The 13,848-nt window shown below is 36.2% G+C and overlaps 3 protein-coding genes across 3 annotated transcripts in view; 2 read left to right on the top strand and 1 right to left on the bottom strand.

The window, feature by feature from the left end:
• LOC127519796 (SLAM family member 9-like) overlaps positions 1 to 13,848 on the bottom strand; it is a 139,393-nt gene that overhangs the window by 88,876 nt on the left and 36,669 nt on the right. The gene's annotated exons all lie outside the window — the stretch shown is intronic.
• LOC127519786 (carcinoembryonic antigen-related cell adhesion molecule 1-like) overlaps positions 1 to 13,848 on the top strand; it is a 265,873-nt gene that overhangs the window by 216,126 nt on the left and 35,899 nt on the right. The window lies entirely within an intron of this gene.
• Positions 2,198 to 13,800, top strand: LOC127519788 (uncharacterized). The gene is made up of 6 exons (XM_051907367.1): positions 2,198 to 2,626; positions 3,137 to 3,463; positions 3,620 to 3,949; positions 4,277 to 4,381; positions 7,486 to 7,511; positions 8,956 to 13,800. The coding sequence occupies exons 1-6, from the start codon at positions 2,482 to 2,484 to the stop codon at positions 9,124 to 9,126; spliced, it is 1,104 nt and encodes a 367-aa protein (XP_051763327.1). The 5' UTR covers positions 2,198 to 2,481; the 3' UTR covers positions 9,127 to 13,800.

The following is a 13,848-nucleotide window of genomic DNA, read 5'->3' as shown; positions in this document are numbered from 1 at the left end:
TACATTAAGTACATTTTAGTACACAATTTTGGTTGCCATTTGTTGAAATAAATATAAAAATACAGTGTGTTTGTGTCTGTCTGTCTGCTGAAAATTACTCAAAATCTCAGATTCTCCTCCCAGCTCTGTGATTGTGGAAAAGAGGAATATTTACAATGACAACAGTTGTAGGCCTACTCTATTATGCTCGTTTAAGCATCATTAAAACGTTTCCAGCAAATAAATGAATCGACTTCTCTCAGGGTGTTGAACACGTAGTTTTATTTGGATATTCTACCATATGATGGCTGAAGCAACAGCGAGTGTCCATTGTGCAACACGGTAATCAGATCAACATTGTAAACGAAATTCTACAAAAAATCAGTGAAAAAAAAATGAAATTATCATGCGATGCGATAAATAGCTTCTATTCCCTGCAAACGATACAATGAAGAATGTGAATGTTCCACTTAATGGCAGAAACAAAACAAAAGGTAAGCAAGTATCCGTATTAATTTCAGTGCAAGTAGCAGAGGGCGATCCTCCCAAAATGGCGGCGCTGCTCTGGCATGCAACACAGCGTGACGTAGGTTCGCATACTCTATTGAATTCTTAACAATGAAAATGTGTGTGAAATGTTTTGGATTGAAATATCCACAGCTTAAATATACAACCATGTTGAATTTCATATATAAAAATTGTTATTAAAAAATTCAATAAAAATGCAAGCCCTAAAAATACAATGCATTAAAATGCAAGCACAGTTAATGCAATGCATATTTTTGGGCCACACAACAGGACAATGATCCGAAGATCAGCAAATCTATAACAGAATGACTGAAAAAGAAACGAAACCTTGGTGTTGCAATGGCCAGACCTCAGTCAAAATCCAGACCTCATCCCAACTGAAAAGCTGTGGCGAGAGTTGTGCATAAACAAATGCCCACAAACCTCAAAACGATGCAAGAGACTGATAAAGTCATACAGAAAATGTTAAGTTATTGCTGCTAAAAGTGGATCTACATCAAATGAATCATAAGGTGTATATAGTTTTTCATACATTGCTTCTCCATTTTGGCTTTATTTTTGTTAAATAAATAATGACACAGTGTAATATGTCATGTGTTGTTGTTGTTGTTGAGGTTGCATTTAGCTAATTTTAAGACCAGACAAATGTTTGAAATGCCCTGATACTGTCGTGGAAATTCTCATTACAAATACAACCTACTAATGTGACTTAACCACGGACAATCACAATATTTCGCTGATCATTTGTTCTCTTTTCATCTGTCAAAAACAATATAACAACCAAATGCAAAATCTGCACAGCTGTGAACATGAACACAGTGCCAATAAATGTAAACATGTACTTTAAAACAGAGCATTGTCTGTTGTAATTTAAGCTGTCTTACAATCTCTAATCATATTTGAGCAAAAGCAGAAAAAAAAATTCATTTCATTTCATGATGTCTCTGTGTGTAATTGTGTGTAGTCTAACAGAATTTTAAGCACTCACTTAACACTTGTTGAGCATTTAAAAATTTTAACGGGAGTAGTAAATGTGCAAAAACAGATGATTAAAGAAAGTTGCAGATGTTTTTCCACCTGTCTGTAATCCTCAATAAAACTTCTCTACCCTTAAACTCATCTGCTTGATTTCTTGCATCTCAACAACACCAATTTGAAGATACATGATACTTTTTTTTGTCATAATAATTCATAAAATGAGTTCATAGACATTGCTATCAATCAATCTATCTATTTTACAGGTAAAGGTAGTTTAGTGAATTTTAGTGAGCAGTTTAGTGAACAGTAACCTACTACACCATAAAGGATTATCATTTAAGTTGGAAAAATATATTTGAAATTTGCTTTTTATTTTACCATGTTCTACATCTCATTTCTTAAAAAAAAAAGAAAAAGAAAAAAAAAAAAGGTCACGTTTGGTTTGCAATAAAAACTCGAGTGATACTGACAGATCACAGCGAAAGTCTAATCTCTCGTTTAGAGCAACTTCCGTCAATATTTTCTTGGATTTGGTTATTATAACCGTGCTGATGATTACTGTAAAGTAGCCGTTCTAAATTCCCTACGTGTGCGTACACTGGAAGGACTTTTATTATGAAACATCTCGTTCGTGACATTAGTCTCCACTAACGTTTTACTTTCACTTTCACCAGCCGCTCGCTCCGCCTGACCATTTCTTCATGTGTTAACGTGCGCGATGGAATAAAGACCACATTTAATACATATTTTAGAAAATTCAGCACTACTGGATGATGCCAATGGATGTGAACATTCAAATACTTTAAATAAAGAGTTCAGACTCCTGTCAAGCTCCGGAGACCCGTGGGCCAAAACAATGAATTAATTATTTTCATGAATTAATTATTTTCTTAAAATAAACAAGACTGAAATAGAATTTAAAATGCCGTTGTATTAATATTATTTCCCCCCTCTTCATTTTTATTTCTCTTATTGTTTTCCAACTTCCAAAACATAATGCTCTCCACACTCCTGTCCAGTAGGTGGCTCTCGCGGTACTTGTCTAGGTCACATGTTAGAGTAGCGGCGGGAAAAAGGAAAGTGTCCGTGGAAAGCATGGACGTGATTTTGAGTTTTGTGTTTTTATGTTTATTTGCACACGGTAAGACATTCTACGTTACAATCTCTGTTCTAGTCAACCATTAAAATGAATGACGAATGATGCGCAGTAATTTGGCAGAATTTTTTTTTTTTACCCAAATTTCTTCCACGTGCTATAGGCATGACATTATAGTCGCATTGAAGTATTTTACATCAATGGATCAATGTAAAATGAAGGAGTTGCTCTCAAAACTACCAAGTGTTTTATGGATAATATTCATAATGGGAGATATGAATATAATACTTAGCTGTAAGAATAGGGAAGGCAGCTAATATATGAACCATGATATGGCTGACTACTTTCATAAAGATGTTCAAGACCATCCATGAGGCTTGTGTACGTTTGTCTGATGAATGAATGTGTAAATCAATGTTTCTTCTGCTGTTTTTTTTTTTTTGCATGTTACATTATGAATCCAGACAGATTTCTCACAATCTCTGTGATCTGTAGAAAACATTTTCACAGCACATTCCTGTTGTATAATTTTATTTGGTTTATTCATTTCTATAGGTTCATCTGGCGCTGATGGAGTCAAAGTGTCAGTGATGGAGGGAGACTCAGTCACTCTAAACACTAGTGTTGAAACCGACAAACAAGAAGATATATCATGGTATTTTAATAACACCCGCATCGCTCAAATCAGTGGAGATCTCAGTTATGGTTGTACAGATGTTCAGTGTAATGACGGTACTGAGAGATTCAGAGACAGACTGAAGCTGGATCATCAGACTGGATCTCTGACCATCACAAACATCACAAACACAGACTCTGGAGAATATAAACTACTGATCACTAGCAGCAGCGACAGTGAAAAGATCTTCAGTGTTTCTGTTCATGGTGAGCCATTTAATGAATTTCATGAGTGAACCTGTTTAAAAGCAAGTTATATTTGTTCAATGTATAGCCTAAATATTGTTTTCATTTCCACAGTTCTTTCCTGTTTTGTGTGTGTTTTTGGCATAAATAGAGCAGCTGTTGGTTTCTGTGTTTCAGATGTTCCTGCTGCTGAACGAGATGAAGTGAAGAGAAAGTTAGTAAAGGAGGAAGAATCTGTTACTTTAGATCCTGGTGTAATAAAAAACCCAAATGATTTGATGATGTGGCATTTTAATAACACGCTCGTTGCTGAAATCACTGGAAATCCCAGTAAGATCTGTACATATGCTCAGACTAATGAGAGATTCAGAGACAGACTGAAGCTGGATCATCAGACTGGATCTCTGACCATCACAAACACTAGAAACGCAGACTCTGGAGAATATACACTACAGATCAGCAGGAGCAGCTTCAACATAAAAAGGGGCTTCAGTGTTTCTGTCACTGGTGAGTAGAATTTAGTTTTATCTCCCTTGAGCAAATTTAAAATAGCCCAGCATTTTTTTTTTAAATTGACCCAGTAAATGTTTTTATTGTGGAATGTTAGAGTTATTTTATGAATTTAAAAATTCATAAAATGTTTAATATTTCAATTAATATTAAAAATATTAATGTTATTAACATAAAAAAAAAACACCAGATGGCGCCATTTATCAGTTATATTAAAATGACAACTGATGGCCAAAACAGAAAGTGCAAATATGAGGAGACATTAGTAAAAATGATTATCAGTCACTCTATAAATAATAATGACTCCGTCTTTGTCTGTTCCAGATTCAGGTCTGTCTTCAGCTGCTGCAGCAGGAATAGTTGTTGGTGTCTTGCTGCCTGTGGCGGCTGTTGTGATTTTTTGCTGCACGTGTCAAGTAAGAAGAAAAGGTAATTATAACATTAGTGATGGGAAGTTTGATTCTTTTCTGCAAACTGATTCTTTCAGAGTGTTTGTTTCAGTAACCAGAACCTCAGTACTAGGGATGTACTGATCAAGTTTTTTGTGCCCCTGATCCAACATGGGTCAATTTATCCAATCTGTCCTGATTTGAAACTTGTCAGCACTTGTCCAAGTGCTTGGTACACACATCAATCCAGTATATACAGGGATGTTCAGAGAGGGGGCAGGGGCTCAAATGTAAGAAAGGGGCATCTATCACTACAATTATTTTTATATAATTTCAATATAACAGTTACTATAGCAATTATGTACACTTACTGGCCACTTTATTAGGTACACCTTGCTAGTACCAAGTTGAACTCAATTTTGACTTCAGAATTGCCTTAATGTTTCATGGCATAGATTCAGCAAGGTGCTGGAAACATCCCTCAGAGATTTTGCTCCATATTGACCTGATAGCATCACACAGTTGCTGCAGATTTGTCGGCTGCACATCCATGATGTGAATCTCTCGTTCCAGCACATCCTAAAGCTGATGTATTGGATTGAGATTTGGTGACTGTGGAGGCCATTTCAGTATAGTGAGCTCAACGTCATGTTTAAAAAATCAGTTGTGGACATGGTGTGCAACAATACTCAGGTAGGCTGTGGTGTTTAAACAATGCAGTTGGTTCTAAGGGGCCCAAAGTGTGCCAAGAAAATATATAACACCATTACACCAGCAGCAACCTGAACCGTTGAGGCAAAACAGGATGGATCCATGCTTTCATTTTGTTGATGCCAAGTTCTGACCCTTCCATGTGAATGTCGCAGCAGAAATCCAGACTCATCCAAACAGACAAAGTTTTTCCAATCTTCTATTGTCTGTTTTTGGTGAGCCCATGTGAACTGTAGCCTCAGTTTCCTGTTGTTAGCTGACAGGAGTGGCACCAGTGTTTCTTCTGCTTCTGTAGCTCATCTGCTTCAAGATTGACATGTTGTTGCAGAGATGCTCTTCTGCAGACATTGGTTGTAACGAGTGGTTATTTGAGTTGCGGTTGCCTTTCTATCAGCTGGAACCAGTCTGGTCATTCTTCTCTGACCTCTGGTATCAACAAGGCATTTTCTCCTATGGGTATGCATTGACGTCACTTTCCCGCCGGAACACGCTCCCTTAGCTGCACTGAGTGGTAAAAGAACCTGCTGCATGACTGGATTTAATAGGGGAAACTGCGAAAATGCGAGTAAAACAAACGATTACACTAAAGGTTGGGCTAGAAAGTGTTCCTTACAACTTGTCAAAGAAACCTAATCCATGGATATTGACATGCAGCTAGGAGTTGTGTTTCCTGACATTTATATGTGCCTGATTTTGACACCGGGGAACGCCCTAGGTCTAAATCGGAGTGATGACTTGTATCAATGTTATATACAGGGCTTGACATTAACACCCGCCAACCCGCCAAATGCGGGTAGATTTCAGCTGTGGCAGGTAAGACAGCCACTCCCACTAGCCACTTTGGCAGGTTGGATATAATTTCAACCTACAGCCAAATGAAAGGTAGTCAAGCTCGTCGTATCGCAATTTTGCAATTCAATCACAATTTTTTTTATCGATTAACTTTCTCTTAGTGAAGGCGGGATAGGCGGAATTGCGCTGAATGACACAATAGAAGCTCGCTCTCTCGCGTGCGATCAGTTCTCCTTGCGCCTGAATAGTCAAACGCACATACAGATGTCAAAATGTCCATCGTGTGGAGTATCTCGCGTGAATACAGTCGGTTATGGCTTAAGTGGACATAAACAGGTGGGTAAAAACTGAATGTGTCAGTAGCCTATATTACGTCCATGCATTCAGCAGCCCAATTAAGTAAATCTGTCATTAATGTTAATCAAACAACAAAAGATGTTAAATAAATGTATACATGTTAAATAAACCTACTGTATCTGAAAAAATATATATATTTTTTTATTTACTATTTGTAATTTGCTTCTTTGTTCTTTTTATATAGCCTAACATAAATAACATATAAAATTTCTCAAATTATGCTTATATTTCCCACCCCTTGCCCACCCGTAGATACCAGCTGATATACAATGTAGTCTTGATTTGCAAAATTGTGGCCAGTGAAAATGCTGAGTGGCTAGTAACTTTGGAAAACCACTAGACACAGTGGCTGGTGAGCAAAAAAGTTAATGTCAAGCCCTGGTTATATGTATCGTCATATCGTCCAGCCCTAAAACTCATAGTTTTTGTCAGTTTTTATTAAAAAAAACCCAATTATGCAGAATATAAGATGGTAAATATTTAATTGATGAGTTGTATAATATATAACAATACAGTATATAAGGTATGATTTTACCGCAAAATCCAACGATTTGACACAAAATGATAACTGCAAATCCATATTTCTCTGCCTGGAGTCCAGTTGTTTCTGTGAATTGCAGTGATCCATTTGCTTCTTTTTTCTGTAGCTTTCGGCAGTCTGTAAAAATATACCTCAGATTTTGTGTCAAAGCTATTTGTACGGTCAATCGCAAAGCACTTTCCCATTTTGGATGTTTTCTGTGTTTTTCGCGCCATTCACGCTGAAAACCAATGCTGCCACTCAGTCTTTTTACCACTCAATGGGTGTAACCGCAGTCATAACGGCCGACGTGATACTCAGACCATTGTGCTGCATTGTGGTCTGTTGGAACTGCCTGAAGGAAGTAGACATGCTACTTAAAATAAGCTTCCCTTCCTTGATGGGAACTTCAAAATGGCAGCGGGGATTCCCCGCAGTGAATTTCTTGGGGAAATTTGAAAGTGATGTGACATGTGGCCAAGTGTGGCAACCCATACTCATTCATTTGTACTCTGCATTTATTCCTGACACTGACTCAAGCTGCAAACTGTTTCAGACAATTCAGTCCAATTTGGTGAACTGGCTCATCCATGAACTGGTACAGAAGAACGATCTGAAACGATCAAATAGTTCTCACGATTTGACAATTGCTATATTACTTACAGCTGAAGTAACAAGATGGAAATTGTGTTTAAAGACTTTTTAAAAAGCTTATTCTAAATAACCAATGTGTTTAATTGTGTTTGTTACTGTTTTTCATACAGACACCAGGATGCAGCACAATGGTCAGGTAAGATACTATGTGCACTAAATTTGTATGAGTACAAAAACATTTAGATCTGCAAGCTGGCAACATGTTTGTATTTTACTTGGTTTGATTCAGAAATCATTACATATGAAATATGAAACGATAACTGACTCTTCAGGAGAGTATGGACACATTTTGTATTATGTAATTGGAATGATTTAATTATATTATTATCATAATTATATTTATTTATCGTAGACCGTTATGACCCTGCTCTAGGTTTAGGGTGTAACACAAATGTGCACTTTGAACTGTTTTCTCATTTTTCCTGAAAATATATATATATATATTCAGGAAAAATGATCATTTAAAAATGAACTTTTAAGTTGTAACTTATTTTTGAGTAATTACACTCAAAAACTGAAATGTTTGTATGTTATTCTGTTGTATATAAGGCATTTTTCTTATAGTTGTCTTCATGGCAAATTTAACCGCATATATATATATATATATATATAACAGTAAATAAGCTTCTCTAGTGTTTTTTATAGTTAACTAATGATCTGTGAATATTGGATAACTTTCATGAGGTAAATGCAACGTTAAGTGACATTGTTCACAAACTGTTTTTATTTACATTATTTTTGACGGTTTGACATTTTAAGGCCTGTACTGTATCTTTTAATATACTGTCTGATGTTCATACATGTTTTTCCTGCTATAACTTGTATTAATCAGAAAGATATGTGCTCCGTGTGAACTACACTACAATAATCTGTCACGTCACATTTAAGAGCACCATTTATTGTGTAAATTTTATGATACAATGGACAGAATTTGAAAACTGAGACCACATTTCGGTAACACTTTAGTATAAGCAACATGTATTCACACATTCACATTTACTTATCCCTAAATTGAGCACATTTTCGTCATGCACAGTATGAATTGCAGTTTGATGATTTTCCATCCACTTTATTGACAGGAAATAATTGGCCCTGATCATTTACTGTTTTTAAACATTCAGCCAGTGGTCAATACTAAATATAATCAGTTAATACAGATTATTGGCTGATATGTTTATTTCTAAAGTAAACTAAATATAAAAATCAAGACTGTAATTTTTTGTAGAAAGAGTACCAGTACTGTCTGATTAATATTCACCAATACAATAGTTCAATGATTTTAGATGTGCAGACTGTTTAGGAAAGCTGAATATGGAATTTAAAGTTTAAAGTAACAAATCACATTATTTGTGACTTGTATGTTTTCTAAAAACACTCAATTTCTTTCTGAATCTGATATGTGAATCATAATGCTTCAGACACTTTTATGCAAACATAATCCAGTCATGGTCAAGTATTGACAATAGTCATAGAGACCAAATAATTTGATAAGTTTCATCTTATTTTTAGGGCTATTTTGATTGCTTTCAGGTTTTTTATTTATTTATTTTTTAACCTTCTGTGAATCTGTTTTCTTACAGGCAAATGGTGTTAAAGAATTGTCCCCTAATCAGAATGAGATTCCACTGGTGGATGATGCTAACGAGACGTCCTCTAATCAGACTGATGCTCTACAGACGAACACTACGAATGGATTGTCCCCTAATCATACTGAGATTGTGCCTGAAGCTGCCAGTGAGACCTCAACGTAACTTTTTTTTTTTTTTTAAGATTTATTTTTTGTGTTTTTTGCCTTTATTATGAGAGGACAGTGAGTAGACAGGAAGCAAAGTGGGAGAGAGGAGGAGGACAGGGTCAGGAAAGGTCTGCTAGCTGGGACTCAAACTTGGGACACCTGAAGTTCAGTGGTTATATATTTCAACACACTACCCATGATCCTGTTGGTGCAGAATTAATGTAGAGGTCTGCGCGGGACTGTTTTTTTTCGTCCCGCTCCCGCAAGGTTCTATTCCGCACGCACCCGCTCCCACCTAAAATTCACTCTGTGTTCACCCGCTATCTCGCAATAAAACTTCCCCTAAAGAGAGTGATTGGGGATAACAAATATAAAATGTTGCATAGCATATACAAGATTTTTATTTGTCTGATGATGCTGTCAACACCCTAAAAAATGTCAGAGAAAAAATGCCACAAAGAATAATAGACTAAATATCACAGAGAAAATTAGGCTACATTAAATAGCCTACAACATATCCCTCAAAACTATAGGCTAAGCCACAGATACATATAAACGAGAACTGTTGGCTTACTAGCTATACTGCAAAATGAAATCTTTTTTAACATCCACGCAAGAAAAGAATGATGCTGACTGACGACCATTTCAGAACGTCTCTCCTCCAAAATCCGATCACAAAGGTTGAATGTTCTTTGAAGGTGCACTCGCGCAGACCTCTAATGCAAAGAACATACCTTGCCAGGTTTCTCAGGACAGGGAACTGGGGACTGTGGGAACGCCACCACTGCAGAAAGTTTGTTCACTTCAAGTTAAAGCACAGATGCGCTGATGTCAGAGCATCTCGGGAGCAACCGGGTTATTGTGAGACCGCCCGCTCCCGCCTAAAGTACACTATAGTTACCAACCGCAATCCGCCTTTCATTCAAAATTTAATCCCGTGCAGCAAGAAATCTTATCGGGTCCCGCGGTTCCCACGGGGCAGCCGTGGAAATGCAGACCTCTACTCAATGCAACATCACTAATTACTTTGATATGTTAGTTGAAATGGAAATACGAGAATATGGAAAATAAGAGATTTTCTCATTTTCCATCCTCTCTTTGTCAGCCCTAACCAATACCAAAAACAAAAATTATTTTATGAATTACTTACCCTCATGTCATTCCACACCCGTAAGACCCTTGTTCAGTTTCAGAACACAAATGCAGATATTTTTGATGAGATCTGAGCGATTTCTATTACTTCATTGCTAAAGTAAGGACATATTAAAGTAATCCATATGATCTAGTGGTTTAACCTCAATTTTATGAAGTGACACCAGCGCTGCTTTGCACAAAGACATGATTTACTATGTTAAGAAAATATTGACCTCCAATCCAGTAGGGGGAGCACCACGATGCATATGTGTTGTTGACTTAAGAGCAGACAATGTTCTTTGAATTCACTTTATATAGTGTTATTTTGTAAATAAAAGGGTTAATTATTTTTTGTTTTTGTTTTTTTGTGCAAACAAAGCACTCATGTTGCTTCATAAAATTGAGGTTAAACCACTGGGATCACATGGATTACTTCAACAATGTCTTTCCTATTGTTCTGGGCCTTGAATGTGCGAGTTGCGTTGCTGTCAATGAAGGGACAGAAAGCTCTGAGATTTCATCAAAAATATCTTAATTTGTATTCTGAAGATGAACGAAGATCTTACGAGTGTGTAACGACACGCGGGTGAGTAATTAATGGCAGAATTTTCATTCTTGGATGAGCTAACCTTTTAAGTTATATAGACATTTCTTCAAAAAATACAAATAAACAGCATACCACTAATAACATCAGGAACAAAGAAATACTTAACAAGCAACAGAACAGTGGGCCCTTAACATTTTTCATCATAGATGTTTGTTAAAGCTGCTAAATTGGCCCACACAGGAAGTTAGTTTTTGTTTCTTGTCATTTACACTATAAGATCTAATAATGCACTGATATACCAGTTATTTTTGTCCTGTTTGGATATATTGACTCATAACTGATAGAACTGACTGAATTTGTTGCCATGATGGACACACAGCTGCAACACCTGCTCTTCACAGAAATGTGTACACAGATGTATAGAATACTGTGAGGTAGTCAGGCATTGAATTCTGCATTATTGATTTTGTTGGTATCATCACTGGTATTGTTGTTAATGGAAAAGACTAATTATGGTGCTATTGTACCTATAGCCTTTTTAACCATCTTAAATGGCAAACTGCCTGTAATCAACTTTTTTTTTTTTTTTTTTTTTTTTTTTTTATAAAATACATTTGTACATTTGTTTTATTTATTTATTTTTTTACATTATTTATATCTTAATTGTGTGACCATAAAACTGAACAACATTGATCAGCAGCACTTCATAAACATTTTGTTCAGTTTCACTCACTAATAGGAACAAAACCTCTAATATGCCTTGCTTCTCTGGAAAAGTGTTACAACTCAAAATTCCACATAAATGCTCCCCTGATCAGTTTCTCCAGGTTTTTTTTAGTACTTTTTTTTTTTTTTTTTTTTTTTATAAACAATGTTGTATTTTCAGTGTAAATGACATCTAATGCTATGTGTTACTTGTATCAGTTACTTGGCCTGTAAGCTAAGTTTTGCACTCTTGCCCTGACCCATGCAGCATGCAATGGGGTGATTAAAAGGACAGTTCACCCAAAAATGAAAATGATTCTATGATTTACTCACTCTCAAGCCATCCTAGGTGTATATGACTATCTTCTTTCAGATGGACACAATCAGAGATATATTTAAAAATATTCTTAATCCTCCAAGGTTTATAATGGTTGTGAATGGCTGCCCAGATTTTGAAGACAAAAAAAAAAAAAAAAAAAAGCATCCATATGACTCCAGGGGGTTAATAAAGGCCTTCTCAAGCGAAGGGATACATTTTTGTAAGAAAAATATCCATATTTAAAATTTTATAAAGTAAAATAACAAGCTTCCGGCAGACGACCACACTCAGAATGTGTAAGTTGACTTGTGCCACAAGAATAACCCGTGATGGGATGTATGACACAGGATGTAGGAGTATCTTAAGCTTAGACGCCTCTTACGGTTCAAACAAACAGGGCTGTGCAACAAACTCAAGCTCCTCTTTTATCGAAATCCTCAGACATTTCTCTTTAAATTTTTTTGTTTTAGACTTCTAATTCATGGCCGGTGTTTTGTTTTGATTTTGGTAATATGTTGCAACAATATGTAAATTTTTTTGGACATATATAAATGAGCATGTAAAGCAAAAATCCGTGCGGAGCATGCCCCCACCCCACACAATGTTCTCACCTTTTTTTCCCCTTACCTGTTTGCTTCCCTGGAATTAAATGAATATGGATATTCGCATCCCTTCGCTTCAAAAGGCCTTTATTAACCCTCTGGAGTCGTATGGATTCATTTTTTTTATGGACGGAATTTGGGCTACCATTCACAACCATTATAAACCTTGGAGGACTAAGGATATGTTTAAATATGTCTCTGATTGTGTTCGTCTGAAAGAAGATATACACTTAGGATGGCTTGAGGGTGAGTAAATCATGGGATAATTTTCATTTTTGGGTGAACTATCCCTTTAATCCTTAACATCATATGTGTTGCAGATGATTTCTCCATTCATGATGATTTTTTTTTATTTTTATTTTTTTTTATGTATTTTTCAACGTTATCACTGTGTGATGGAAATGTTTGCCTTCACGTGACTAGAATCCACGGTTAGTCTTCCATTTTGTTCTTGGAGAAAATCTTTAAATCCTATTAAGTCATAATATGATACGTCTAAATTCTCTTGAGGCTATAAAAATGTGACCTGTGCTTGCAAAATGGGTCAGAATGCACACAGGCTAATTTTGAGCTACAGGCAAAAAAAAGTACCTTTTTTTTTTTCAGCTCGCTTCTAGACGACTGCTGCTTCTTTTCACAAGTTGTAGGCCTATCATTGCAAAGCACAGCATTCTAACTTTGTGAATATTCATAGCGAATTCTCAATGACATGCGTCTGAACCAGTGAATGTGATTTTCAAACCCATGCTGATGAAAACAAAATGATCACGTTCACTAACACTTCCGAGAGAAACGGTCTCTTAGAAAGCATGCAATGCCAATATACACACAACAGATATTTTGCAACACTGTGAATCTGTGTAATGGCGAGTATTCACAAACAATATCTGTTATGACTTAAGTGAACATTTGCTGTTACAACTAACCCGTGTTACAACCATCCCCGGTCTTCCCTATACTTCTGTAATTTGGAAATCACAACTTCCTGAGTAAAATTCACAATTTAACATTAAGTATACTTTTAGCATAAAGTACTTAATGTGCTAGATTTTATATATATTAATGTGGGGAAAAAAGCTGATCAGCGTCAGCTGTGGTTCATCAGCGCCGCTATTTAATGTCTGTGCATTTTGCCCTGTGTTGATTGTTGGTGTGTTCATGTAGTGTTATTCCTGGCTGTGTTTGAGTCTCTCGTTTCTGTTCTGGATATTTCCCGTTGAGGCAGTTTTGGATTACCTGTTGGACTCTTGTCTTGTCAGAGGACTGGTTTGCCCATTGCAGTCTCTGCCCTACCAAGAAACACTTTGTCATCTGCACCCATGACACCTGACCCTTGCTGTCATTCCTGCTGCTATTTTTCTAAATAAACTGATATTTGCTGCATTCGTTATTGAATACTCCTTATTTCATGTGACAGTACTATTTAAAGAT

Source organism: Ctenopharyngodon idella, chromosome 10, assembly GCF_019924925.1.
Source record: "Ctenopharyngodon idella isolate HZGC_01 chromosome 10, HZGC01, whole genome shotgun sequence".
In the NCBI taxonomy this organism is placed as follows: Eukaryota; Metazoa; Chordata; class Actinopteri; order Cypriniformes; family Xenocyprididae; genus Ctenopharyngodon; species Ctenopharyngodon idella.
This window is presented reverse-complemented; position numbering and strand designations above follow the sequence as displayed.

Coding starts and splice junctions, on each gene's coding strand:
- LOC127519788 (XM_051907367.1), top strand. CDS start 2,482: ATGCTCTCCACACTCCTGTCCAGTAGGTGGCTCTCGCGGTACTTGTCT. Junction 2,627..3,136: donor TTTATGTTTATTTGCACACG/GTAAGACATTCT, acceptor TCATTTCTATAG/GTTCATCTGGCGCTGATGGA. Junction 3,464..3,619: donor CTTCAGTGTTTCTGTTCATG/GTGAGCCATTTA, acceptor TCTGTGTTTCAG/ATGTTCCTGCTGCTGAACGA.